General features: G+C 45.9%; 1 protein-coding gene across 2 annotated transcripts in view; it reads right to left on the bottom strand.

Annotated features, from left to right (window-relative positions):
- LOC109456327 (serine/threonine-protein phosphatase 4 regulatory subunit 1-like) overlaps positions 1 to 27,747 on the bottom strand; it is a 66,094-nt gene that overhangs the window by 4,161 nt on the left and 34,186 nt on the right. For both annotated transcript variants that reach the window (XM_019748568.3, XM_019748567.3), the window contains exons 6-18: positions 24,759 to 24,905; positions 16,323 to 16,430; positions 15,491 to 15,556; positions 13,412 to 13,570; positions 12,683 to 12,867; positions 11,168 to 11,607; positions 9,179 to 9,372; positions 6,396 to 6,491; positions 5,358 to 5,543; positions 4,943 to 5,104; positions 4,012 to 4,112; positions 1,713 to 1,833; positions 739 to 873 (exon numbers count right to left, since the gene is read on the bottom strand). In XM_019748568.3, the coding sequence (XP_019604127.3) occupies positions 739 to 873; positions 1,713 to 1,833; positions 4,012 to 4,112; positions 4,943 to 5,104; positions 5,358 to 5,543; positions 6,396 to 6,491; positions 9,179 to 9,372; positions 11,168 to 11,607; positions 12,683 to 12,867; positions 13,412 to 13,570; positions 15,491 to 15,556; positions 16,323 to 16,430; positions 24,759 to 24,905 (2,100 nt within the window). The remainder of the gene's footprint in view (positions 1 to 738; positions 874 to 1,712; positions 1,834 to 4,011; positions 4,113 to 4,942; positions 5,105 to 5,357; positions 5,544 to 6,395; positions 6,492 to 9,178; positions 9,373 to 11,167; positions 11,608 to 12,682; positions 12,868 to 13,411; positions 13,571 to 15,490; positions 15,557 to 16,322; positions 16,431 to 24,758; positions 24,906 to 27,747) is intronic.

Genomic DNA, 27,747 nt, shown 5'->3' with positions numbered 1-27,747 from the left:
CTTTACACCTATTGTGTGATCTTGAGCAAGTTACTTAACCTCTCTGGGCTTCAACAGCTTCATCTAGAAAACCTGGTCTAAAAGTATACGGGTGCACCACGCTCAACGCATGGAGATCTCATCATCGAGGACTCGCCTGACACACGGAGGTGTTCAAGAACTGGCAGCCGTTCTCCACAGCCCAACACATACTGTACCTTCATTTCCAAGCTGCTAAGTGGAGAGGGTGACCTGAGGAACTGGACAGGCGGACATGAACTGCACTTTATCGAGATGAAAGCCTCTGCCCTAACCTTGTGCTCTGTTCTTCACCACCCACCCACCCACCCACCCCCACGCTGCTCTGTCCACGGCAGCAGGCTAAGGTGAGGGGCAGTGACGAACACAGCCCTGAATGGAAGTGACAGAAGCAGGGCTCTGGGCCTGGCCCGCACCTCACACATGGAAGGTGCTGGCAGAGCAGGAGCTTGTTCCCTCTGTCCCCAGCACCTGAGAGTATGCCTGGCATACAGCAGGCGCTCAGTCAACGTAGGATGAATGCAGGTACAGGCTGGGTAACCCTGGGCAGGTCACTCTGTCTGACTAGGTAGGTCACTATCTCCTGTGGGATGAGGGGTTTGGTCCACTGACCCCCAAGTTACTGGCTAGTCCTCCAGGGCTGGATTCTTCATCTAGGGTACCGATATCAACACATGGCACACGTGTGCCCAGGGGAGACTCCCTGTGGGTCATGCTAACCTGACAAATGAAAGCGAAAGCTTGCCTTCCGACCCACTTAGAACAGTGCCGGAACCTTACGATGAGCTCATTGATGAAATTTAACCCCAGTGCACTTTCACTGCTCGAATAGAACTTCTGCAGAATTGCCACAACCTGTGAAAAACATCAGAAGAGCAAATTTAAAATGCTGCCATCTATTTGAATTATGACTACTACTCTACGTAGAAACTAGACATTTTTATGTACCCTTCCACCTTTAAAATGAATTTATAAGCACAGGAGAAAATAATTTCTGTCATGGTAATCATTAGAACACAGAGGAAAAAAGATGTTAAATATATGGCAATACGCATACACACACATACACAGACACACACACACACACACACACACACACACACAAAACCCTTCATTAAAATGAAATTTAACAAGGGACTGACATTGAAAAAATACGTTATTAATCTTAAGACTCCAAATTTGAGAAAATGTCCCTTGCATAATAACTAAATCATTACCTTTCAGAACATGTCATTTTTATAAAATTTAATACCATCAGAGTACCTTAGTAAATTTATATTTTCAAATGAGATTTTTTTCCCCCCTCAGTGTTCAGCTCGTATAAGCCCACAGAGAACAGGATCGGCTTTTCAATGCTGGACTTTTTGCTCACTAACTACTCTTCTATAAAACCATGCTGCAGAGTAAACCCAACCCGTGTTTAAAAAAAAAAACACACTAAGCCATTGTTTGAAGGGTTTCATCTATAAAATGATTTACCCACAATTTCTATCACTGAAGCATAAGGCTTAACATAAAAAGCTATCTTACATGTTGATAAAACTACCACACAGGTCCTCATTCCAAACTATAAAAGCTGGTTTCATCGGTAAACTGAAGAATTAAGCCCAGAAAAATTAAGGAGTTAAAAAGGGAAGAAACATAAATATTCCTGTTTCCAAAAACCACAAGCAGGAAAGGCCATGCTGCCTTACTAGTTTGAAGGAGATCCATCGAACTTCCGAGACTCTGTCTGCACACAACTTTAAGGCAATGTGCATCAAATAATCATAAACATCACTGGGGCTGTACAGTTCCAAAATCAGTATCAGCTGTCTGAAATTAAAGAAAATAAATAAATTGTTTTGGGGGGTGAAAAACATCTTATTCATTTCTCTTTACTCTCATTTTTCTCTCTTACAGATAAAAATAACCAGGCTGGGAGATCAGCCTCCTGAACACCTAGAGAGGCTTGCAGTAAGGGAAATGCCAGAAGCACAAAGCTGAGTGAAATGGCCACGCAAAGAAAAGTAGAAAAAAAAAGAAGAAAAAAAATGTAATTTTTTATCTCACACACAAATAAATCAGGCAAAAAAGGAAATAAATTAAACTTTGTAAAACAGAGGCTGAGAAATTTATGAATAGGGATTTAATATTTTAATTTTAGGTTATCAGTTGGAAAGCACATAAAACTTTAAAAATCAGATAACATAAAAATAGCCAGAACGTTGAAGTTCCCAAAGATCAACAGATCAAGGGAACACTCAAATGAGATTTCCCTGCCTCTGCAGTGTTCCTGAAGCTGCAAATTAAATTTTCCGCTTTTGCTGGCCGGCTCAGGGCACCGTGCACGAGCTTTTCAAATCCAGCCAGGTCCGCTTGGAGAGAAGTGGGAGCGGTGGCTCTTTACTCCAAGGAGGAAAATTCATACGCTGGCTGGTTGGGAAAACCTACTACCGAAGCCTTCACTGTTTTCTACATGGGGATGGGGAGAAGGGCATGAAAATAAATGGCATTCTTTCCACACTGGCAACGAAAGGAAATGAAAACGAGATTGGAAGGAAGTTAGAACCAGAAGCCAGGAGTGCCGGTGAATACTCTCATATCAAAAAGCACCGTTTGCAGAAAAATGATGCCAATATCATGGGCACGGGAGCACAGAAGTCATATCAGTGGCTTTGGCTTCAATAACCACGGCAGAGATGGGAGATAGCCAGCGCTCGGAGATAACGCTGGCGGGCGATGCTAGCCGAGCCGGCCGGTCTGCGGCTCCGTCCCCAAATTGGTCCCTGTCCCCAGCCCCGATCCCCGGGAAGCTGGTCAGCTCGTCCCAGGTCCCTTGACCCCGGCCCCGTCCCTGGGCAGCAAGTGATCTCATCCCCGTCCCCATCCCCAGTCCCGGTCTCATCCCAGGCCCCGTCCCCATCTCCACCCCCGGCCCCTGCTCCCCCGGCCCGGGCCCCATCCCCTGCCCGGGAAAGCCGGTCAGCCCGGCCCCGAGACGGACCTGACCGAGTTCCCGCACACTGCCGCTAGAGGGCGCAATGCTTTCATGGAAAACGTGGGCCTGTTTTTCTCTGTTCTCTTAGAATATATATACGCTGGGAACATGGCATAATGACTAAAACCTCAATCTCTCAAATTAAGCATAATGATTAAAGATCACAGCAAAGAGAAAATCTTTTAGTTTGCCCCTGGCATCGGCCAAATCATATCCTCAACTGCTGCAAAAGCTTGATGGATTTCTACAGGGAAGACAATTACCTGAGAGATTTCTAGTTGAGGATAGGAAAAATGAAAACTAAAGATACTGAAATAAATCTCGACAAGGTGAAAACTAAAACCCAAACCACCACCACCACAAACAAATCCACTCCAGACTGCGGAAGGCACATTATACACCTTGGGAAGGGGAATTATTTAAAGTGATGCTTTCACTTTTAGAATCGCTAAAACCTTTACCATCCCTCTTGCCGGCACAGATGGAATTAAATGACTCCTTCGCACACACCATGATGTACAGATAGGAGCCACCTTGGGGGACATTTTTATTTAATAATTGTCTCATCTGGGTTAGACCTTTTCATATCTCTCACTGTAGCATGATTCTCTTTAGCGACGGAAGTGCATAAACCACGCTGTGCCCTGCAGAGAGGGCTACACTCAGAATGTTCAAGAAAGCTTTAGCAAAAAACGGCTCCGATTAATAGGAAAATACTGAAGAGTGGGTGATTCATCTTTTATTTGGTTCGAATAAATTGCTTTATAGAGCAGCAGAACACTCTAATTCCAGTGACTCGAGCCGTGTCTTCATCTGAAAACGAATGTCTCCCCAGAGACTGTGGGATTTCTAACTCAGAGCGTCGGAGTTCAGTTTATCCCTTAATAAAAACATAATCTCCTTACCCAAAAGAACCCTATTACTGCGAGTTTAGAAATCAATTATAAGGTAGGAAAATGAAGAATTATTCCATCTCCTTTGCCTTCTCGGAGCCCCAAACAGCTTTTACTTACTCTGCTAGTTCATATCGAAACCTCCAATTTCTGCTGTTATCGGTCACCACAAATTCTTGAAGCTGATAAAGATATTCTCTCCTCTTGTCTTCATGAAGCAACTATTTTTTAAAAATGTATATATAAATAAAACTACATAATCCCTCCCAATGACCCCCAATGTACTGTCTTATTACACTTCAGATTATACATTTGTCACCGGCAAGAACTATGCACCCTGCCGCCCCCGGACCCAGGGTCGCTGTGAACGGACTCACATGTACATCCCTGACCGCTCCCAGCCTCCCACGGGCCAGTGGCCATGCTCGTGTTCCTCAGAGCCCCTCACTCTTCCTCCTGTCATGATTTCCTGCCTAGAGAACCCCATGTATGTTCAGAAGGTGACCCACTGCTGCTTCTGGGCAGCGGCAGCGCTCGCCTGCTCCTGCAACCACGACGGGAGACTAGGCTGGGCGTCGTGTGCACGACCCTGCAAGGGCAGCTCACGCTCGGGCGGCTGCGAGTGATTCGTCTCTGGCTCATCCTTACGCTCTTATTTCTAGTCATCATTCCTTTAGGCAGGAAGGGAGGCAGCAGCATCTTGCTGGCAAAGCCCTTCGTGCGGACGTGAGATGGGGTTTCAGCTGGGCTCAGAGCCAGGCAAGCCCACCCTTCGCGGGGCCTGCGCTCCTTCTTGCTCAGGGAACGTGTTGGGCTGTGTCTAGCGTCCCCCACAGAATGAGACTCCCAGGGCCAGGAGATCAGGAGGAAAGGTATAAGCACATCTACCCATCACGGAAAGACTGCCCACTTTAAGATTTTGGATGGTATGTTTCAACTGAAAAAAACCTAGATTTTTTTTTTCCACTGATACTTTAATTATATATCTAGGGTTTGAAAACCTGTTTTGGAGAAGGGAAGTTTCTTTTCGGTTTATAATCCTCCTTCCTACCTTCAGAAAATCATACAGGTGTTTAAGAACGCCTATTCGTACTTCATCCAGGTCTTTCAAAAATCCATTGAAGATGGGTACCAGGTCAGCGGCCGTTAGCTGATCCCCAAGAATCACAGCCAGCTCATGAATGGAGAAGGCCAGGGTCCGGCGTACCTTCCACTGGGGGTGCACAGCAGACATACAAGCCACAAAAAGCAAGCACAGTTCCATGTGATCAAGCGCATAAGTGGCATTTCTGGAGCAAAACTGATACTGCCAGGTGTGCGCCACTTAAAGCTTTATTTCATCAGAGACCAGTAGACATGCCAAGTGCAGCCATGTAAACACAGGCCCTGCTGGAGCCTCCCTTTTCCTCCTCATTAGATGACCCCCTCCCCCATTTTCATGAGTGTCTCTGAAAAGGGCCTTTTACCTGCATGTCAGAAGCCAGTGCTTCGTACGTATCCTTCAGGCAGTGCCAATTTTGCCTGCCCAGGGTGAGCGCCACCCCCGGGAGGCTGTAGGCACAGTGCTTGGCTATGTCGGTGTCGACAGTCTGGGCTCGCGCTGGGTCTGTCATCGACACGTACTCATCTAGCAGGGGCTGAGGAATTATATCCTGGGAAGGAGAGAGAAAGAACGCCATCACGCTTGCGGGAGAGAAGGAGAAAACACGTGAAAAACAAGAAGTTTGGAATTTGGAGGTGAAAACAGAAAAGCAGAGATTGAGAGACACAAGAGGACTTCCTAAGGCAAACCTGTGCAGGTAGCGAATTTCCAACTAGGAGTGGGGTGAAGGCAGCACCCACACTCATCTTTTCTAAACTCATCTGACATTTGATATCGTAGAGAACAGTGTAGACACCAGTGCTGGCTAAGTCTGGTGCACAGGGCTCCTGAGGATGGAAACCATCTTCTCTTGTCTTCTAAGTGCCCCCAGCACCTAGGGCCTGCACCCCTAATTTATTCCAAATGATGGGATACTGCTCTCACAAGACATCACTCACTTACCTTTATCCCTGGAAGGGCAATGGGATACAAAACTTAGAAGCATTTAAGAGAAAACTTACATAGCACAAAAAGTCAATCCACAAGACACAACAAAGGCAAACATGATTCAACAAAAGAAGCCATGGAAAGCTTCTCAGACACACACACACACACACACACACACACACACACACACACAGAAGCAACGTGACATATAAATAGACACCAACTATTAGTGTATAGATGTCAAATTTTTTCTCATATTATTAAAACACTATTCTAGATTGTTCAGAAGACTTTAAACACTATTTTAGAATTTACTTTTTTTAAGTTAGAGAGGAAATATTAGCACCATAGATTGTAAACTAAGATATGTCATTAATATTGATGGAAGAAAAATATTTGCTTCCAGTGGCCATTCATAAATTTGACTTCCAGAAAATGTACAGTTTTGAGTTGCTTTTCTTTTCAAGGAACAAACCTGTAATTTAGATTTATTCTCCTCAAGTGGGATGGGGTCCTGCCTCCGCTCGGTCTCTGGGCGGTCACTGGTTCCCTTGCAGGGTTCGCCTGGATTCTGCAGAGTGGATTGGGCATGTTATCAACTTACTCTACAGGAGAAAGCTGTCCTATCGCTCCCCCTTCAAAGAACCCTCTTTCAATGACAGAAAAAACTTGCGCAAACCAAGGCCAGAGCTTCCCTTCAGCTCAGTGGTACCTCTCCAGAGGCTACAAAATACTTCTGCACAATTATATATGACAGTTACCGGCCAGTCATTGTAAGTGCCGAGGCAGATGGATTTCAAGTGCGTTTAAATGTCAAGACTGTTTGAGGCGCTTCCAGAAGACAGACTCACGCTGGCGAGTCCCAACAGCCTGAGTGTGCATTCACTGCACTTCCAGCCCCAGGGTCCCCAGTGTGGTTAAGCCCCCCCCCCCCCCCCCCCCCCAGTAAGAGTCCATGTTGAAGGCATGCGCCTCTCCAGAAGGAAGGCTGAGGTTTGCAACAAATGGTGAAGCACGCACGTCCAGCATTTCCCGGCAACTGGAGATTGCAGCAACGCCAGACAGAGAGGCTGGAGAGGCGAGGGGAAGGAGTCATTGCATTTGAGTGAAAAGATGTGGCTGATAGGAGTATTTACTTAGAAAACTGTTCTCGATTTGCACACGTACAAACACTTCTAACGTTTGCTGACGAACCTTTACATTAGGTTAACAATTGAAATGAGCAGGAACACTCAGCAGTGACATATTGGTCTCTGATCATTGATTAGCATTAACTGAGATGGACCTGACCTTCTCCTCCAACCGTAACATGGATTTCCTACTTGTACTTGAAATGTCATACTGTCTACCAGCTTAATGCGTTCTGACAAATCAGCTCAATATATGATCCAGGAAAGTCGATTAATACACCGATAGATGCTTTGTTGGCTCTGAGGCATGCTACCAGAACCTTCAATTTCCCAAGTTTCCAGTGAAATGTACTGCTTACTTTAATAGAGGGCATGATAAGACAGAAACACCATGGTGCGATAACCTAAGACCTCGATTTCTCCAAGTTAATAAACTCACACATATTAATAAATAATAAATCATTATTCTTCTTTCAGGAGTTAATTTTATTCCAGGGTCTTCATTGCAATTATTAGATATACTTAGTCCCAGAGCCAGGCTAAGGTTTCAGTAAACCACCCCAAGTCAAGGCAACCCCCAAAGGTACTGTGAGGTCATTTCCCCAGACAACCACCTGGCTGTCAAAAGAGACAAGTGAGACAAACGGGGCCCACTCCTCCCGCTGGGCATTTCGGGACTGAGCTGGCGAGCTAAGATGGCAGAGGGGACGCATAGAATGGGGTCACTGTCAAGGAGGGGAGGTGATGAGCCCCCAGCCTCAGCACCTCTTGTGTCATCTGTGCGAGCGAACATTCTCCTCACTGTTTCAGCTTTTGGCGTTTTTCATTTCCTTTTCCTTCTTTTCCAACTGGAAGCATCCCAGCTGATCCCACTGGAACCTAAGAGCCACGCTGCAAATTCAGGAGCCCTGACGTCCCACACCACAAACCAAGGCCTGATCAGACAGGCTCTTTAAAACCCTCCACTCAGTAGGCCAACCTGGAGGAATCTGTTCTGTTTTTTGTTTTTCATTTCTGTGTATGACAGAGAAAACTGAACACTCTCACATCTCCCACCGAGGTAAACGGGGCCGCACCTTTCTACTTAACATGTGGGATTTTAACAAGGGTAACAACATGAATTTTCTAGTCTATTTTTCAAAACAAACCAGTAAAACTCGGGTGTCACCTCATTTCTTACTAATCAAAAGTAACCTTAACAAACTCTTAAATATTTTATATTCAGGCTTTTTAAATTTGTCTTGTTTTGCTTTACCGGAGCAGAACTAGGGGATAAGGGAGGTAAGTTAGTTGAATCGCTAAAATCAAATTACAAACTGTGTGAATGGGAAAACAGTTGGTATTCTGGCCCGGGGAGACCATGAGTTGGAAGAGATTATCCGTCAGGCACATGAAAATGAGAAGGTGCCAATACACCCATGACTTTGATCACAGAGCCCTCCGTTTTCTGTTCTCCAGTCTTAGCACGACCTGTGAAGGACCCCAGCTCAAGTGGTCCAAGTGCAAGTTTAGCAGGAATTAGGAAGTCATCAGAGCCTCCAACCACAAGTGAGCTAGAACACTTCTGGAAACTCGAAGTCAGAAACAAGCCATGGGCTCCCCCGCACCCAGGATGTGGGGTCCCAGTCTCCCGGGGCTGGTTCCAGGCTACAGGGGGAAAGTGGGGAGCTATCGGTGATCCACAACCTCTCCCCAGAAACAATGCCAGCACCACTACAGGGGCACCGTGTGTTAACAGGGCGCCTATAAGACGAAGGCTGGAAGTGAGGGTGAGTCCCCAAGGCGTCGGTCAACTTGAAACTCTAGGAGCTGCGTGAATCCACCTTCCACTGTTATTCAGAGAGGCAAACGTCACTTAGCATTTGTCTGGTTAAGCCCCCAAAGAAGCAGGTCTCTCATTTCTGGAGAAGAGGGAAGGTACCTTTGGGTCTCCCACCCTTGTGTTTGTGGAGAACAGTCAGGGTTATCAATCACCTGATTGATTGGTTGTCTGGTTATCCAAAACATGACCTTAAGAATGAAATTAAATTTGCCATTTATCATCTCTGCCAGGATATATTAATAAGAGAGAATGCAGCTTTGTGATTTCTGTCACACCCTCATGGCTGTGGAGAGGGCAGATACTTACCGTGCTGTGTAATATCCCGGCCACGGACAGCTGCCTCTGTGGTGACGCAGCTGACAGAGCCTGCTGGCTGTCACAGGCAGCAGTGGGGGCTGAGACGGACACTTCACTCAGCCCCTCTGTCGCCTTGTGCTCAGGCTCGCTCACAGACTCAAGCTGCACGGCTCTCAGTGCAGCGGATAAGACCTGAACTTGAGCTGCAGGAAGAGAAGTTTCGAGAATTATAATCACTTTATCTGGTTTGCAGGGATTCGCTTCAGAGGAGCCTTCACAACAAGGCGATCTGCATGTGGGTGCACTGTGGAAGCTGTCACCTTGCCCACGGCTGTCCCTACAGCAGCCGTGCTCTGGGCTTCCAAAGTGAGCTCTCAGTGAGGTGGTGACGCTTATGGCCACTAACCTTAACCGTTCGGACTCAACGCCGGCCACGCACAGTGCCTCAGATCTGAGCTAGAAACGCCTCAGGTGGGAAAATCAGAGTTCAACGCCATCATTTTTCACAAAAAGACAACACAATGTTACTGAACGCCGATGTCCAGGAGCTCCACCTCCTCAGTGATAAAGCAGGGTGACTGCCATCTCCACCACACACCCACACACACACACACACACACACACACACACACGCACACACGCACACACGCACACACCCCTTCCTGCCTTCTATTTTCTATTGGTTGAATTTGAGACCCCCAAGATTGATTAAAATGCTTGGAGCTTGGAGCCGGCTCCCCACGTGCCTGGGGTAAGGGTCTCAGTGCAGACCACCAGGCCCTTCCCAACAGCCTAAGCAACATTTCCAGCTCACAAATACCTAAGGCGTCATTTATTTCTGAACCTCTTGGGGTCACAGCTCCCCGTGAGCGCTAATGTACGCTGTGGGTCCTTTCTTGTAAGACGTATGCAGATACACGCAAGATTGTACAAACTGAAAGAACCTCTGAGACTCGTCCCTCAACTTCTCTAGACAGTAGTTGCCCAGTTGTCCTTTGAAGCCCCCATCACGTCACCTGCTCTCCAAGGTCTCCTCCCAGACACGTCCTCTGTTCCCAGGAATGACTGGCGTCCTGCCCTGTACTCCACAGCACGCATGCCCACTCCTGACCCAGCCGTCACACTCCAGGCCGCAGCTCTTCACACAATCCCCTCCACCAGACCACAAAGCCTCACGTGCGGCCCCAGCACCCAGCCTGGGTCCCAGCATGGAAATGAATGAGCTTCAGAGATACGTTCTCCAAAAGTAGACCTTCGTCTATAGGTATTACAAGCGGTAATGTAACCTGTGCTCATTCCTTCAGCAGTGACTTAATTTCCTTTATATATTCAAAGACAGAGAAGAATCACAGGGCTAACGGGATTTTCACATTTCCTTTCCTGAAAGCTTCACAAGGCTTTACCCCGCAACAGAAGCAAGTGTTGTTTTTTCCCCATTTCCCCAACTCAAGGAAGACTACCAATAGAGCGCTGTGTAGAGAAAGAAGAGGCCTAATAATGGGTACGGATTGCAGGGCCTGGCTCCCAGATCAGACGCTGGGCGGGCTCACTAGTCAGAAAATGAAAAATACCCCAAAGAAGAAGACGGACTTTTTTTCCTGGCTGCGGAAAGACCGAAACCTTTAAGTTCCGCTCAGGACCGAGTTAACGGGCTCCACAAGGAGCAGTCCTCAGCAGTTCCTAACTAGAAAGGCGTTACAACGGGACGGAGGGTTTGAAACTGTCCAAGGAGCTAATGAAATTTCCACTGTGACACAGAAGCCCAAGAGCGGTCTGCTTTTGTATCAGAACTGACTTCACACCTGCTCGGCTGCAAAATAAGGAGGCAAAACCCTGGCATGTACCTGCGCAGAGAGATCCTGAGGGTCTGGCCGCAACGTGTGCGCGGGGCAAACCAAGGGAAGCACGTGTGAGAGCGCACGCATGCAGCACAGCCGGCCCAGCAGACGCACACCCGGGGGCACCCATTTGCTCTGTAGCTACGATGACAGCACTTACCTTGAACATCGGGGTCACTCATCAGATGCTCCTGCAAACTGTCAAGAACTTTCTGAATGTCACTGCGGGCCACACAGCCGTTGTGCACAGTCTCAGGTCTGCTGCTGCCTTCTTCCTGCGGCTCCGCCTCACTCAGAAGCAGCTCTAGGTCCTTGCTGATGTCGGGGAGCGGAGTTCGCCAATAAAGGAAATGACTGAAGACGTCGTCGGGACTCCCTGAGCAGGCCCAGGAACCGGGTCCAGGGTCACTGTTGATGGGGGGGGGGTGAATATCACCGGCCTCTGGAGAAAGCCTGGCCAAGTCAGCTCCAGCAAAGACAGAGTCTTCCATTGGGTTTTCCATTGGGTTTTCCATTGGGCCATGAGAAGAGCTCCTGACACACAGGAAATTGCTGGTTTCCGTGGGCAGAGCTGGCTCTATCTGCAGAGGCTTTGTTGAACTAGGGTAAATGGAGGGAGGCACACTTTTAGCACCGTATAAAAGACTGGAAGTCAAATGGGAAAACATGAGCATCACGTCCTCACAAGCCCGCTCCTCCCCCCCCCCATCGGGCCACCGGGCCCGCTGTGCCAGAGGTAGTAACCTCACGAGAGTAGACGAGGTCCAACTGGCCCCCTCTGCCCTCCTGGGAGTATGATGTGCCGTGAAAGTGCCACACGGAAGTTCAGCCAATCCCTCCATTATGCTCAGGTGGTGAATGAGCCCTGGCTTTGCTGATACACCTTCAGCAGCGGCCCCTTAGCATCTCCATCAAGGGGCAACCACAAGAAAATAAAAGGGGCCAAAGCTGGGAGGTGCGGGCTAGTAGTTAACCAGTCAGAAAGTCTTGATGAGGAAGATGCTACACATGGGCCTGACATCTGGCAGGAACTCAGTGAGTCTTGACGGAGAAGGATGGAGAGAAGGCCGCACCAACCTCAGAAAGGACCGGCACTGTGTGGGTTGTGAATGACCAACTCGCACGCTCCCATACAATATTAACAATGCAGAGAGGCTTGTGAACTACCTCAAATGGTCTGGTTATTGCGTACCCATCATCCTCAGAGAGAAGGTATTAAAAAACCCAAGATCAATCTCTAGAACTTGCTAGAAAACCAGTGTACAGTCTACCAATGGTGGCTCAGGAATGTCACTGTTATGTGTACGTGTAGACTATCCTATGGCACAAAAGTACGTTTGGGAGACTTCACGTTTTCCCTGTCAATTATCCAAAGAACTTCATTAATCAAAAAGTAAGAGAAAAATTTTTTTATCGGTTATTTAATCACTGCTCTCAATGAATATTTTATCTAAATTTAGGAGACACAGTAGCTTCATTATTTATAACCCAGTAGTCATGTTTCAAAATCATTATTGCAATTACTTTTTGCTTCTTTACATAATTAAAGCTCTAATATTCCATCTTGCCCAGCAGGTCACTGTTACTAAAACTCCAGACAAGATAATTGCTAGACTTTCAGGTGGACGCTCGAGGTGAGGAGGGGATCCTGGTAATTATCCTGGTCGGAGCTTACCGGGCTGCAGAAATGTTACCGCAGCTGCTAGCACCGGGTGACCCGCGGGTGAAATCGGACTCTGCGTCCTGAGCCGGAGGCCGGATGCTGAGGGTGCCATCTTCTCGAATGTACAGGCCAGCCCTGGAGGGGTTTGCAAAGGTGGAAATGAAGGGGCCCAGGGACTGGAAGGCAGCCTGGCGCACCTGAAACCAGAGAGAGAACAGCCCGGTGAACTCGGCATCCGCCAGGCCTGACCCCAGGCTCAACAGATGGCTCCCCACCCCCGTCACTGTCCATCAAATTACGTCTAAGCAGATTTACTGCTCTCTAGGGCATTCCCTCAATTCCAAAGAAACTATTTCTCAACAGAAAATAAGGAAAAATTTAGCACCATCATGTAGTTTTCAGTCTTCCACAGTATTAATTCCACATCAAATAATTGCAGACTTTTCAAGGCCTCTGAACAGACCTCACGGATCATTCCTGGCATGTGTATGATGGTAACAGAAAAGGTAAAAATTCAGTTATGCTTTTCTCCTTCTCAATTCCCATTTCTGTGCTATTCTCACCACAAACGTTAAGGTGTGTGCCACTGTCTTACTATGTGCCCTGGCTTCGGCGGTTCTGAGTGCCCTGACCCTCACGAGGTCTGAACGTGCCAGTCAGTGACTGAAGAGACAAAACCGAGGCCCAAGCCCAGGAGCCGACGCAGGGCGTGACTCGTGGGGCCGGGCTGCCTGCACTTACCCACCGACAGGGGTCGCTGACCAGTCTGATGAAGAGCGGGGAGAGCGTGCTTCTGCGGACCTCGGGGGACGTGTTGTACGACACAGCCATGAAGCACTCTGCGCAGGCTTTTCGCATCCCCCAGACGTTATCCGAGCAAAGCTCAAAAAACTTTGGGATCTACCAAAGCAAATAAAATCGTGCTACTCACATCTGCTTACCCTGAGGAAGGGCAGAGCCTGTTCAATGATGTAGTTAAGGCAACCCATAAATGACAAAGGGCAATATACACTAACCTAAATAAAAGGAATCATTTGAACCAAATAGAAATTATGACAAGTAGAATAAAGCAACATTTCCTTTACCCTAATTCTAGTAAATGACTTAGTTAAATTGAACAAGATAATAGAGGAAAAAACCCAAAAGGCAGAATGACTGGAACTCGTTGCTGTGATTATAGAAAAATATTGTGAATGAGTTTAAAATTTGGTGGCTCTCCCAGTGAGCTCACCCATCCAGGTCCCAGGGTCTCTGACTAGGTATTTTAGTGATAGAAGGTAAACTGTTCAAAACTGACAGTAATGCAAATAATTCCTGTCCACAGAAATGCAAGCATTACGACCCTGGATACCACCAGCTTTGAACCTGTTTGTAAGCTCACTTGAGGATTCCTTGGTCTGACCATAAATGTGATACTCAGATCTCTCCGTTAAACCGACTGTCATATCTTACTGGTTCCCTCATTAATAAATGAGTTAAATAAAATCGTTCACACATCTTCATTTTATATCTGTATAAAGGTCATGGTTATATCCTCTTTTAAAATGCATCCTTTAAAAATAAGGCTTTGTTTTTAATATCCTAACGTAAAATAATCAGCCAAAATGCCCCACAAATGGGAATATGTGACCATGGGAATATCCAGCTACAGAAAGATTAGTACATTGGCCACTGCTGTTCTTCATCCATATACATTAAGTGGAAGGTAACACTGACTGTATATTCAAAGCGACAGCCACCCAAAAATTATTTTGGGGTTAGAACTATGTTGACATGGCTTATACTTGACATAAAATAAAATGAGCTTCTGAACTTAAATTTAAAAATCGATTTAAAGATTTTACTTTCTGAGGTTAAGTTCCAACCACTTAGATAGTACATCCCGTTAAATGAAAGCTGCAGGCACGGACTGTGAGCATCGTTCTGTAGGTGCCAGGTACCGGGCAGGTAAGGTGAACATAATGGCACGAAAAGCCCACATCAGCCAGAATAGAGTAAGGTGTGGTAAGGGACATCCAAGCACTCTGAACAACTGTCATGGGCGTGCTAAAAAGGAAGACCCGAATGTGCGCTGACACAGTGGGTAGGTGAGTCTAGACAAGCTGGGTCTGACGCGTGAGTAGGGTCGACACTGGAGGGAGGGGCAGTTGTGAGCAGAGGCGTGGAGGTGCGGGAGCAGAGAGCCTCAAGGGAGCTAAGAGTCACCTGCTGGCAAGGAGGTGGTGCCCTCCCCTGCTATGCCTCAGAATTTCGAGGAAATGTACCATAAATGCAGGCTCCTGGACCCTACCCCTTCCTGCCCGCCCCATCATTCAGATACATGGCCAAAGGGCAGACCTGCTCAGGCCAGGGCAGCGAAGGCTCAGGCCTGAGGAAGGTGACTGGAGGTGAGGCAGGAAGGCTACTTCTGAAGGGACCTGAACGGCCAATAGGGTCTGGGTGTTAGCCTGGCAACCAAGAAACAATCCCACCAGTTTTGAAGCCCAGGAGTGAGGTGGCAGGACAGGATTCTAGAAAAAGCAGTAGAGAAGGGTTAGAGAGAGTGGCTTAGACAGAAGAGACTGGGGGAAAGTGAGCGGTGGGGAAGCAACAGCAAAAGTCCACAGGAAGGACTGGGTGGCTCCTGCTCCATTCCACAGACCAGCTGCCTCATGTTTATGAGAAACATTAGCTTCAGAAGCCAAGAAATTTGCAATTGATGAATGCAAAATTGAGCTGCCATTCCAAAGCAACAGATTCATGAACACAAAACTTTACAACTGATTTTAAAAGTGCCCTAACAAGTGCATCAGCAATTACAAGTGGCAAAACTTCACGTACCAAAAATTTCTCAGTGGCTTCTTGTCCAACGGCGTGGCAAATATCACCAAAATTTGTAGCACATACCTTAAAAAAGGCAAAAGGCAGACCCATTATTCTCAGCTTTCTTTTTGTCTTCGCAAATGGTGAAAACTAACAAGCAGGAGCGATGAGGGTGATCACCCTCTCGTGAGGCAGCTAAGGAGCACTTCCCAATCCCATCGCCCACACAGCACCCCCCGGTGCCTCTGACGCACGGAAACAGCAGATTTACAACAGAGGACCCAATTCCAGGATTTTCTGGCTCCTAACTGAGCTCAGCACATAATGCATCTGGTTAGTGATAGAGCGAGAAAGACCCTTCGTGCTCTCTGCATGGTAAATGACAGCTTTCTTCTTGCTGACACACCGTGAAGACAGGCCAGAGGGAAGATGGCCCCTTATGCAGCAGGTGGGAGGTGAGGCTGTTCAGGAAGGGGCAGCACGGCCTTCAAAAGGGAGAATTTGACAACTAAGTGACAAGCGACTAAAAGGGAAGGGGGCGGGGCTGGAGTTAGGAGGTACAGAGAATGACAGACCTTGGCGTCTGGGTAATGGCACCTACCCACAGCCAGCAAGGCCCCTCACCCGCCCCCTGTGCCTGAGAGCAACAGGTTCACTCCCACACAATCTCATCTCCAGGTCGCTATGTGGTCCCTAATTGCAGTCAACACTGGCAACACTGTTCAGAGGTTTTCCTAACACAGTTCACACTGGCCACATTTTCCTTCCAGACTGTGTCTACTGAGGAAGTCCAGAAACTTGACAGGAATCGATTTTGAATTTTTTGAGTTTTGAAACTATATGTTCCCACCTTCCGAACTTGAAAGAGCTTCCCGTCACCACACAATTCACAGAATCGCGGGAGCAGCAGGCGTTCAACTGTGTTCTTGCTCAGCATGGAAGCCAGTTTGCAGATGATCTGCAAATAACAAGAAAGGCAGGGTCACCTGAAATACCAGCGCTTATGTGTCTCACGCATCAGTAACTAGATTCCAAAAGCTAATATTCAAAAGATTGCCAAGCTACCCAAGAAACAAAAACAGAGAACACTTTCTTTGGAGTTTTGTCAAGTTATATGATCATTACAAGGCCAAATATTTCTCAAGTTTTACTCCGATAAGGATTTTGTCTGAAGCTCAAGGGTTATCATATGCCAGGTACCCACCATGGTCCCGATGCACAAATGAACAATTTACGCGCATTAACTCATTTTGCCTTCCTAAAACCCTATGACATGCATATTATTTATCCTCATTTTTCCATATGAGGAAACTAACATTCAAAGAGGTTAAGTAATATGGCCCAAACCAAATAGTAGTGAGGTGAGACCTACAGTAATAGCTGGACAAAGTATACAACCTGACTTGTAGGCACTGGAGAGTGATCAAATGCTGGTGGAAACTAAAGGAGAACAGAACCAAACTAAAGGAACGACACTGGGTTGCTACTTCTTTTCTGCCTGGGGGCACCCTCCGTTCTGCATGGCTATGCAGGGCAGCTGGACAGCAAGCAAAGTTTACATACGATATCACTGCTTTAAGAGACAGGTTGCCAGAGCAGCTGGCAAGTGAGGGTAGAGATTCCTTCCTGGGAAGGAAGGAATGAGGGAGATATAAAAGGGAGAGCCCCCAAGTCTGTGATGAAATCCTACTCTAATCCTTGGCTGATCTCAAAATCATGCATGTACAGAGGAGATGATGAGGTTCATACAGAAATGTAACAGCTTGAAGGTAAAAGGAACTGAGTGGTTTCAGCTGCTGACTGCAGGGGAAAACAGAATCTGCCAGAACAAAGTCAAACATTCTTCAAGGAAAATAACAAAACTCAGAATTTCTACAATGTTTCATCCAGAAGATAGACAATAAAAAACTCACAGACATGAGAAGAAATAGGAAAATGTGACCTGTATTCAAGATAAATATCAGTAGAAACAAATCCAAGGAAGAAACAGGTGTTAGAACTAGCAGACTTCAAAGGGTCTTTAAAACAGCTATTGTATATTTGTGCGAAGACTAAAAGGAAAGTATGGCCATAATGAATGAGCAGATAGGAAATCTCATCAAAGAAATGGAAACAATAAAAAGGAATCAAGATTTCTGGTAATAACAAAGTAGCTTGATCAGACTTACCCCTCTTGCAGATAACAATTACAGAATCTTGAAAAAACATAATAAACAACCACTGGAGAGCAAACAAAAGGCAGAAAATGGAGGGGAGGCTATTCATAAAAGATGAACTGCAATGAGATAGATGTATAAGTATGGTCCAAAATCTGTGTATACAATTTGTGGAGATATTTGGCTAACTGCTAAACTAAAATATGTGTAGGGGAGCTCACAGAGGACCCAGCAGAAAAGCAGCAGCCAGAAACTAAACAAACTGAGCAGAGTTTGGCTGCTCACCACAAAGGAGACAGTTGGGAATTGGAATTAGACATGATAACTGCCTGTTACATAAAAAATCACTTTAGAGAAATAAAACAGAATCCAAAGTCTCTGCAGAGTATCATTTATAATGTCTGATTCTCAATTTAAAAATAACTACCTATGTGTTGACAGAAAAACAATGACCCATAATTTTTTTAAAAAGCAGTCAATGGAAATTAACATCAAGATTATCCAAATGTCACAACTACCAGACAAGGACTTTAAAGGAGCTATTATAATATATTCAAAGATTAAAAGGAAAATACATGTATAAAGAAGAACATATAAGAATCGCTATATCACATAGAATTAGAAACTAGAAAAAAAGGTCAAAATGGAGAGTCTAGAGCTGAAAAGCACAATAACTGAAATAAAAAAATTAATAGATGGCCTAACAGCAGATTGGAGATGACAAAAAGAGTCACTCAATTTAAAGATAGATCAAGAAAAATGATCAAATCTGAACATCAGGCAGAAAAATGACTTAAAAAACAAAACAACAACAACAAAAAAACTTAGAACCTTAAAGATCTGTGGGACAATATCAAGCACCCAACTTTGTGTAATCTAAACCCCAGACTGAAAGGAGAGCGTGCAAATGGCACAGGAAAAAAGTACTTGAAGGAACAATAGTCAAAAATTTCCCAAATTAGGTGAAAGGCATCAACACACAAATCCAAGGAGTTCAATAAACACAAAGCAGGATGAGTATTCACTCTACATAGATAAAGAGAAAAATCTGAGCAGCCAGAGAAAAAAGGATACTTCATATATAGGAATATAGTTTGAATGACAGCTGACTTCTCCAGAAGAGAACAGGATATCTTTAAAGAACTATAAGAAAAAAACAATTAAAAAAAACCCCGTCAACCCACAATTCTATATCCATTAAAACTATTGTTCAAACATGAAGGAAAATAAAGACATTTCCAGATAAAAATGGAGAGATCTCATCAACAGCCAACCAAACTGAAAAAATGTACTGGGGGAAGTTCTTTAGGCTGAAGGGAAATGATACCCGATGGAAACTCAGGTCCAGAAAAGGAAGAAAGAGCACCAAAAAATGGTAAAAATGTGGGTAAAAAAGGATATATATATTTTCTCTTTTTGTAATTTCTTCAAAAGACACAATTGTTTAAATCAAAAATTATAATACCATATTACCAGGTTCATAATATAATGTATGTGTCATAATATATATGAAAACAATAGCAAAAGGAGGAGAGGGGGTGAGTGGAACTACATTATTACACGGTGTGATATTTTTTGAAAATCCTCAGTAGAGGAATTAAAATGCATTATTACAAAAATACTCAATTAGCCTAAAAGAAGGCAGGAAAGAATTAACAAAGGAACAGAAACAGATGAGATAAATAGAAAACAAATAACAAATTGCAAAATTAAATCCAAATATAATCAATAATTACATTAAACATAAATGGACTAAACACTCCAATGAGAAGACAGAAACTGTCAGACAAAATATAAAAACAAGACCCAACTATATGCTAACGAAAGCAGGAATACTTTAAATATAAACTATGCAAGGTTGAGAATAAAACAATATAAACAAATATACTATGATAAACGGTTAAGCATAAGAATGCTGGACGGGTGATCGTAGTATCACAGCAGACTACAAGATACAGGCTACTAAGAGATTTTTAAAAAGTCATTTCTTAATAAAAGGGTCAATACATCCCAAAGATTTAAACATTAAATGTGTAGCTTTAAATGCTTAAAATGGAAAAGAAAGTAGGATAGTAGGATGAAAAATACTGTTTCCTCCTTAAGAAGCTACAAAAACACAAGCAAATTGACCTCAAGTAATTAGAAGGAAGGAAATAAACAGTAGAAACCAACTGAAAACAAAACAAGCAATAAGAAAACTGACAAAGCCAAACATTGGTTCTTTGAAAATATTGATAAAATTGATAAATCCTTAGCAAGACTGATCAAGAAAGAAAAGAATAATTAAGAGAAAAAACTCAAATTACCAATATAAATGAAAGGAGTAACACTACAAACCTTACAGGCACTAAAGGAAAAAAGGAATATTGTAAACAACTTTATCCCAATAAATTTAATAACGTAATGAAATTAATAAATTCCCTAAAATGCACAACTTAACCCAATACACAGATGAAATAACAAATCTCAATAGTCCCATATATGAATTGAATTTGTTATCAAAAACCATCTCACAAAGAAAACCCTAGAACAAGAAGTTTTACTGGTGAATTCAAACAAATATTTAAGGGAAAAATAACACCAATCTTAACAAAATCTTTCAGAAAATAGAAGAACAAGGAATACTTCCCAACTCAATTTTTGAGGCCACAATAACCCTGATTCTAAAACTTGACAAAAACATAATAGGAAAAGAAAATTGCCTACAATAGTCCTCTTGAATATAGATGTGAAAATCCTCAACAAAGCGTTAGCAAATAATGGAGAAAGGAACACTCTTCAGAGTAGAATGTCAACTAGAACCATCAACGGACGCTAATCCTAGTGGGTGCAAGTGTGATGGAAAGCATACTTACACAGCTTGAAAGGAACTCCCCTTATTACTCCCAGAGTGGAAAGCAGTACATTGGCAAAACTTGGCAGATGTCACCTCTATGGACCAAGTCACCAGAGTTAATATCACCAATACCAGGGTGCTCTGAAGTCTCGGGCCTCCTGACGTGCCACGAGAACACAACAGCACTTCCATGACATCCTGCCAGAACTGCGGGGCCTGAATCTTAATCATGAGGAAACATCAGACAAACACAAACGGGGAGACTTTCTACCAAAGAACTGGCCTGTAATCCTCCCACATGTTAACGGTACAAAATTCAAAGACAGACTCAAGATCTGTTCCAGACTAAAGGAGACCAAAGAAATATGACAATTCAGTGCCAAGTGTGATCCTGGACAGGGTCCTGGACAAATGACATTTGAACATGAACTGTAGATGGGACAATAAAGTAGCATTGCTTCAGTGCTAAATTTCCTGATTTTCATCAACGTGCTATGGTTGTTTAAGAGAGAATTTCCTTGTTTTTAGGAAAAATGCACTGAAGCATTTACGAGTAAAGGGCACAATGTCTCCAACTTACTCTCAAATAGTGCCAAAAAATACACATACATGTGTCTGTATATATCCACGTGTGTGTACGCACATGTGCACGTGTGTGAAGAGAGAGAACACGATAAAACAATGGCACTAAATATAAACTGAGGAGCAAGGGTATACAGGATTTCATTCCTGCAAGTTTTGTACAAGTTTGAAATTGAAACAAGATGAAAAATGACTCCCCCCAAATTTTTAAGCACATTCCCACTCCCCCAAGAAAAAGGAAAAGGAAGGGAAGAAGGCGGGAAGGAAGGGAGAAGGGGGAGGCTTCCTGTCTCTGAAGCCTACTCTCCCTGCTTCATGACAAGGTCCTGGCTCAGCAGCCCAGCCACTACTCATTGGTCTTGCAGTCTGCACACCGCAGACAGGAGGGGAGTGTGGAGAGCTGTCCCCACCACACGAGTGAGGAAAAGGCTTGTGTCATCCAAACTCAGAGGACTCATAACGTCTGATCTGATGCTGGGCAGAGCCGCACCGAGCCGGGCTTCTGTGTCCAGAGTAACGGGCAAGGGGACCGAGCACGTCCACCCACCCCTTGCCATCTGCCGCATCCACATGACCTTATTGCCACCGGTATAAAACAAATCCAGAACCATTAAAAGTCAGCATACCAAGTGACAAGAAATGGTATTCCTGTGGCCCTGGGAACCACTTGTGTGGAATGACGATCTTCACTAAGTGGCTTGGAGCTAACTATTCTTCATAGCACGAAACCCCAACATTCTTTTTAAAGAAATGCACAGATAAAAAATGAGCTGAAAAACAGGAATGACGACAAAAAAATGAGGAAGCCGTAATGTGAAAACATGTTGGGAGAGAAAAATGGGCTCTGACAATTAGTTGTAATCTCAGAATGCGCACGGCCCTCCTGCAAGCAGGAGGAGCTGGAATTGGTCCCCAGTGGCCTGTTCTTCGTGCTGTCTGGATGTAATTACAGGATTCGGCGCCTCTAGTTTCTGCCGATCCATGCCATCAACAGGGAACATTCATTGAGTGCTGGCTCTGGGCCTGGCCCTGTGCTTGGGTGCCGATGGGGGAAAGACACCTGTGTTTAAGAAGCTCACCATTTGGAAGGAGAAATAAACAAACAAATGAAGCTCGCAATTCGGTTGCTAAACAGCAGAAGACAGATATGAACCACTCCTCCTGAATGCAGGAAGGAGGGAGTCACTAACGCTGCCTGGCATATCTAAAAAGACTTCACAAAACACAATGCGTGTGTATGTAAGAAACCAGGATGTGCTTTGTTCCGCACAGTGCCACTTAAAACGCCCAGGACATGCTTCAGTGACTCTTTGATGTTGCTATCCGTGTACGCACGAGGGTTGCTGGCATCAGAACCAGCTGGTTGTAACTTCTGACGAGAATGCAAGTCTAATGCAGAGATGCACACTTTGTGTACAGAGGCTGGCCATTTCCTCAGAGGAAGAAGTAATTCCTTCAGAACAGCACTGTTCTGAGAACGCATATTTATGTACATGTGGACGCCACATCAACACCACATGGCTGCAAAGAGAGCCCCAAACACAAGGGCCTGACAGCAGCCCAATGTGCTGCTTCCCTCACGACTCAGCTACTCACAAGCACACGTCAGTGCCCACAGTGTGGGGGAGGCGTTACTCACAGACCAGCTCCAGGGAGCCCTGCCCTCTTTGGGGGCACTGTGAATCACACGCGGCCTTCTTTCCCTTGAAGAATGGAATCTACTCTCTACACAAATGTTCAAAAACTGGACACACTTTGTTTTCAACAGTGTCATCTCCTAGCTAAAAAGAAAACAGTGTCCAATGGGCTCCACGATTCTGGGTGCCCAAAGAGAGTCCCTTCCAAAACCGTGGGCCTCGGGCTCCAGGGAAGGAAGACAGAACAGTTTCTGAATCTGGCCAAAGCAGGAATGGGCCAGACAAGGCACCCCAGATCTGCTTCCATCAGGCCTCCATGGGAAGGGAAGTGGGGCTCCTCCAAAAACACGCTGAATCCCAGATGTGTCTTGGCCTGGGGAGAGTTCAAGACTGCTTTTGTTCTCTGCAGCCACATTTGAAAGCTTATACATTCGAAGAATGATGTCAGCAACTCACTTTAAATGAAAAATACAATTTATGTGAACTAATTTGTTCTGCAAGTGATTTGTGGTGATAGCTTTTCGAAGGCTTGTTATATTTTCCAAATATTTTCACCACACAAAAAAAAAAGAAGAAGAATATTGCTGACAAGAATGGAGTGGTTGGAAACAAAACAAAATACAAATCATGCAAAAATGCCTTTAGCATTATTTTTCATGGTATTATCAGTCTTTAGGGATCAGATATTTGGTTGTCAGTTGTAACCTTGGAAACTTGCCTAACCAACTTTCAAACGAAAAAGACGATCTAGTTGGCAAAGTCCACTGCTCGACTGCCAAACACCCCAACTAAATGATATTATCCAGGTTCATTTTGCAAAATAAATTTAATTTCTTACAGAGACACTTGGAATTTATAAAAGAACCCTGGAGAATTTGAATTTTAATAATCAATTACTCTTCAGCTTGATTCATCTTATAAACATGGGATATGCAAAATATTAAATTAGTTTAAAAAGCTAGACCTCTAACTCATAGTTGAGGAGAACTTTTACATAAACGAAGAATAATTGCCAAATGTTCTGATGCTGTAATACAATTTTTAGCTCCATGGTGTGTGTATAATGTTTCCACACTTCAAAAAAGAATTCCTTTCTGTAACGTCACTCTTTTCCAACCAAGAAAACAACTATCTTCTATATCTTATTGTACTCATAATTAAGGCTTATGATTTTTTATACCCTTAGGTACACATTTTCCTAAAATGCTGAAATAGTCCTGGAGCTGTTTACTTCTAAAGCACAAACAGAAAGGACCACCTGCCCAGCACCACCTACGAGGGTTAGTGGAGACCATGAGAACAGCAGCTACAGAAAAAGATGGCCTTGGATGACCCTCCCCTGAGCCACAAAGGACAAGCTGGGGAGTCTTGGTCTCAGGGCGATACGTAAAAGCCAGCACTGGCTCCTCCATAACTATTCTATGAACAAGGATTCCAGAACCAAGTAGAAAGTTCTTGATTATACAATCAATCACTTCAAAATGGGTCCAGAGTCTAACAAACCCAAGCATACCATAAAATTAACTGTTAAAAGCACAAGAAATTTAGTATTTAGACTATTCCTTTAACTGATGTAAGTACAAATACTTTAACAGAGCATTTCCCAAACTGCTGTAAACGTTTTGGCCACATCTGCATTCTTCAGAGTGCCTCTCTCACTGGCTGACATCCCTACTTTAGTCTGTCCAAATCTGTAAAACACATGCGTCTATTAGATTTTCTTTTAGTTGTCCTAGCAGCGCCTGAGGTCGCCTCCCACACTTCCAGGGTTCCTTACTTTGGGAAACAAGGCCATGATCCACCGACAAATCTCAGCATCTTGCCCAGCAGAATTCTAAGCCAGCTGCCTCAACTCTGCCCAAGCTTTGCCTTCGTAAAACAACTGCTGATGTAAGGACAATCACTTTCAAAACATAGTCTGATCTGAACTGTGAACAACTGTGACTGAGGCCAAATCACCAGCTACCTTGTTGTGCGGGCCAGCATCGAAGTCATGTGACACTTCGAGTCCTGCATACACCCAGTTACGGGGCAGTTCACCTGGGCGTGGGGCTGTCGTCCCGGGACAGACTTACGTTCACAGCTTCTGCTTTATATTCGTTGTCACTGTCTGGGGCAGAGAGCGCTAGCAGGATTGGACACACTTTGTTTTCAATATCGTGCTGGAAAATTAGATCTTGTTCCAGAAGAATCAAGAGTACTTCCTGACTTGATTTTCTAACCTAGAAGAGGAAAAAGGAAAAAGGTTAAACACAGAACACACCAAAGAGCTCTCAGGGTCAAGGCCAAACTCCCTAGCCGAGCGCCTCCCTCCCCGTGGCGTGAACCACACAGGGCTGTGGCCCTTGGGTGACGGTCACACCTCCTTCTCCAGGCCTTAGAATACACGTTCCCGCTACCTAATTCCTCCCATTCCTCCGCTCTCAGGCCAATGTCCCTGCCCCCTGAACCCCATCAGGTCAGGCCCCATCTGTGCCCCAACAGTGCTCGGCACTCTGCTTTCACAACTCGTGCCCCAGATCTCTCCACACACACACACACGCACATGCACACACACATATGCATACACACTTTTTCTCCAAGACTACACATTGCCACCTGTCTTTCCTGCTGCAGAGAGTGAACGTGGAGGGTGGGTACCACGGTGACTTGTCCTTCGTCCTTCAGTGCACCCTCAGGAAGCATGCTGATACATGGAGTGCACTTTCCCCTCCGTAGGCAAAGGCACAGGAAAACACAGCACCGTCCTGCCACCATTTTGTAAAACCCCAGCACACCATGCCTGGGGCACGAATTCTGTCTGCTGTGACGGAGGCCACAGTGCCGGGCCCAGGGAAGAGCGCTACGTGGCGGGGCACAGACAACATGGACTCCTCAGTGCGGAGGAAGGTGGGGGGCTGTTTGTTCTCCGAAGTCCGCACGGGGCGAGCACGCACGAGAACCTACAGGGATCCTAGGACGCTGGAGAGAGAACATTCTTGGGAAAATGAAAGCACGGAAAATCCCAAATTATAGAGCAAGTCACAAAATATGCAGCTCATCGCAGCGATGGTAAGGCAGGAAAACAGCAAGGGGACCAGAAGTGTGTAGAGAGGGTCACAGAAGAGCAGCAAGAGCCCGTTATAGAAGAGAGCTAGTCAGGGAGCCTGAAACCTCGGAGGCAGTCCAACACGAAAGCTTCTAAACAGGAGACAGGATGAAAACCGTATTTTAGAAAGATCATTCCAGCACTGGTGTGACGGAAGGTGGGGGACTGAGGAAATTGGAGATGATCAAAGACTGAGAGCAGAAAGGTCAGCAAGGGAGCTATTGCCACAATCCTGGTGGGGCGGTGAGAGAGGAAAGGCAATATCGCAGGCCTGGGTGACAGGCCCGGGTGTCAAGCGGGAGGCAGCGAAAGCCCCCAATAACTCTGAGGTGTCAAACACTTATTGAGTGTCTGGCACATGCCAGGAACAGAGAACATGAGGACCACAGAGCAGACGAGCCAGACCTGCCGGCCACCTCACTACGTGACTCATTCCAGGCGATGCCTCAGGATGCCAGAGAGCAGCTGGCAGGACGCTCCAGGCAGCAGGGTGAGGGGACCCCTGAGCGGACGTGGAGTCAGATGTCAGAGGCAGTTAGAAGCCTGCTGAGGGTAAAGGGTGGCCCGCAAAAGTTATGCCCACATCAAATCCCTGGAAGCTCTGAATGTGACTTCTAAAAGGTTGTTTGCAGATATGGCTAAGTTCAGGATCTCGAGATGCCCAGAATTACCAGGCAGGGTCCTAAATGCTATCCCAAGTGTCCTTACAAGAGAAAGGCACAAGGAGAAGGCAGAAGACAGCAGACGGCTGTGTAAAGGCGGAGGCAGAGACTGGATGGATAAGACCAGAAGCCGAGGAAGCTGCAGCCCCCAGAAGCTGCAAGAGGCGAGGAACGGATTCTTCCCTGGAGACCGCAAAGCGAGCGCAACCCGTGGGACAGCCTGATTTTGGACTTCCGGTCTCCAGAGAATAAACTTCTGTTGTTTGAAGCTACCCGTCTGTGGTACTTCGTGCCGGCCAGCCCAGGACACTGATACACCAGACAAGCAAGGGCAGGGGAGAGGACAGCATGTTCAGAGGTACAGAGAGAAGAACTCTGCTGAGGAGAGGAGCGAGGTGGCCTGCGCGGGGTGGCGAGCGGGAGGCTGAAGGGCCAGCTGAAGGCAGGGTGCGAAAGGTCTCAGTGTCCCACAAAGACCTTTGGGGCCACGGGGGGCCCCAAGGGTTGGCAGAGGAGTGACAAGGTCAGACTCAGCCTCAGTGAGCACGACAGTTTGGAAACCGCGAGGGGTTGTGAAGGCTGCGAGAACAGGCGAGAGGCTCCCGAGCAGAGATGCCTCTGGCTCGGACTCAGGCATGAATTTGGGGGGTGGGGACAGAAAGGAGAGTGGGTTTGACAGACATTGCCGAGGAGAGCTGAGCAAATCACTGAAGATGATCATAGAAAATCAAAGATGACTCGGGTCCTTGCCTCAGGCCACCAGTAACCAAAATGGAGAAAACGGACGGAGAAGCAGGATAGAGGGTGAAGAGAAAGGTTTGGGTGTGGAGTTGTGAGCTGTGTGTGGTGCAATGGATCTCCAGGGAGAGCCAGCCAGGGGCTGGGAGATGGAGGGACTCACGCACTCCAGGGACGTGGGTGAGGGACAGCAGCCTGGTGTCCACATGCAGGTGGGTCTCCCCGGCCCGTGGAAGTGGATGAGCCCCCCAAGGCAACCCTGGCACTGTGAGGAAAAGGCGACGACACCCTGAAGGGCAGGTGAGGACCAGAGCAGGGGACGGAGACTGCGGGAGATGCAAGCAGGAGGCAGGGAGGACACTTGAGAGCCCAACAGGCGGCACGGAAGTGGTCTGAACACTGCGCCCCAATCTGCGTTCTGCAGTTACTAGCTGGGCCATCCTGGGAAAGGGACTTAGCCCCTTGGAACCTCGGTTTCTGCCTCTGTGAACGTGGATGGGAATGGTGCCTGCCTTGCAGGGTGGCTATGGAACGAATGACCTAACATACAGGGGGGCTTGGACTGCGGTCTGGGGC

This window comes from Rhinolophus sinicus, chromosome 13 (genome assembly GCF_057876585.1).
Source record: "Rhinolophus sinicus isolate RSI-liver-muscle chromosome 13, RSI-T2T, whole genome shotgun sequence".
Classification (NCBI taxonomy): domain Eukaryota; kingdom Metazoa; phylum Chordata; class Mammalia; order Chiroptera; family Rhinolophidae; genus Rhinolophus; species Rhinolophus sinicus.
This window is presented reverse-complemented; position numbering and strand designations above follow the sequence as displayed.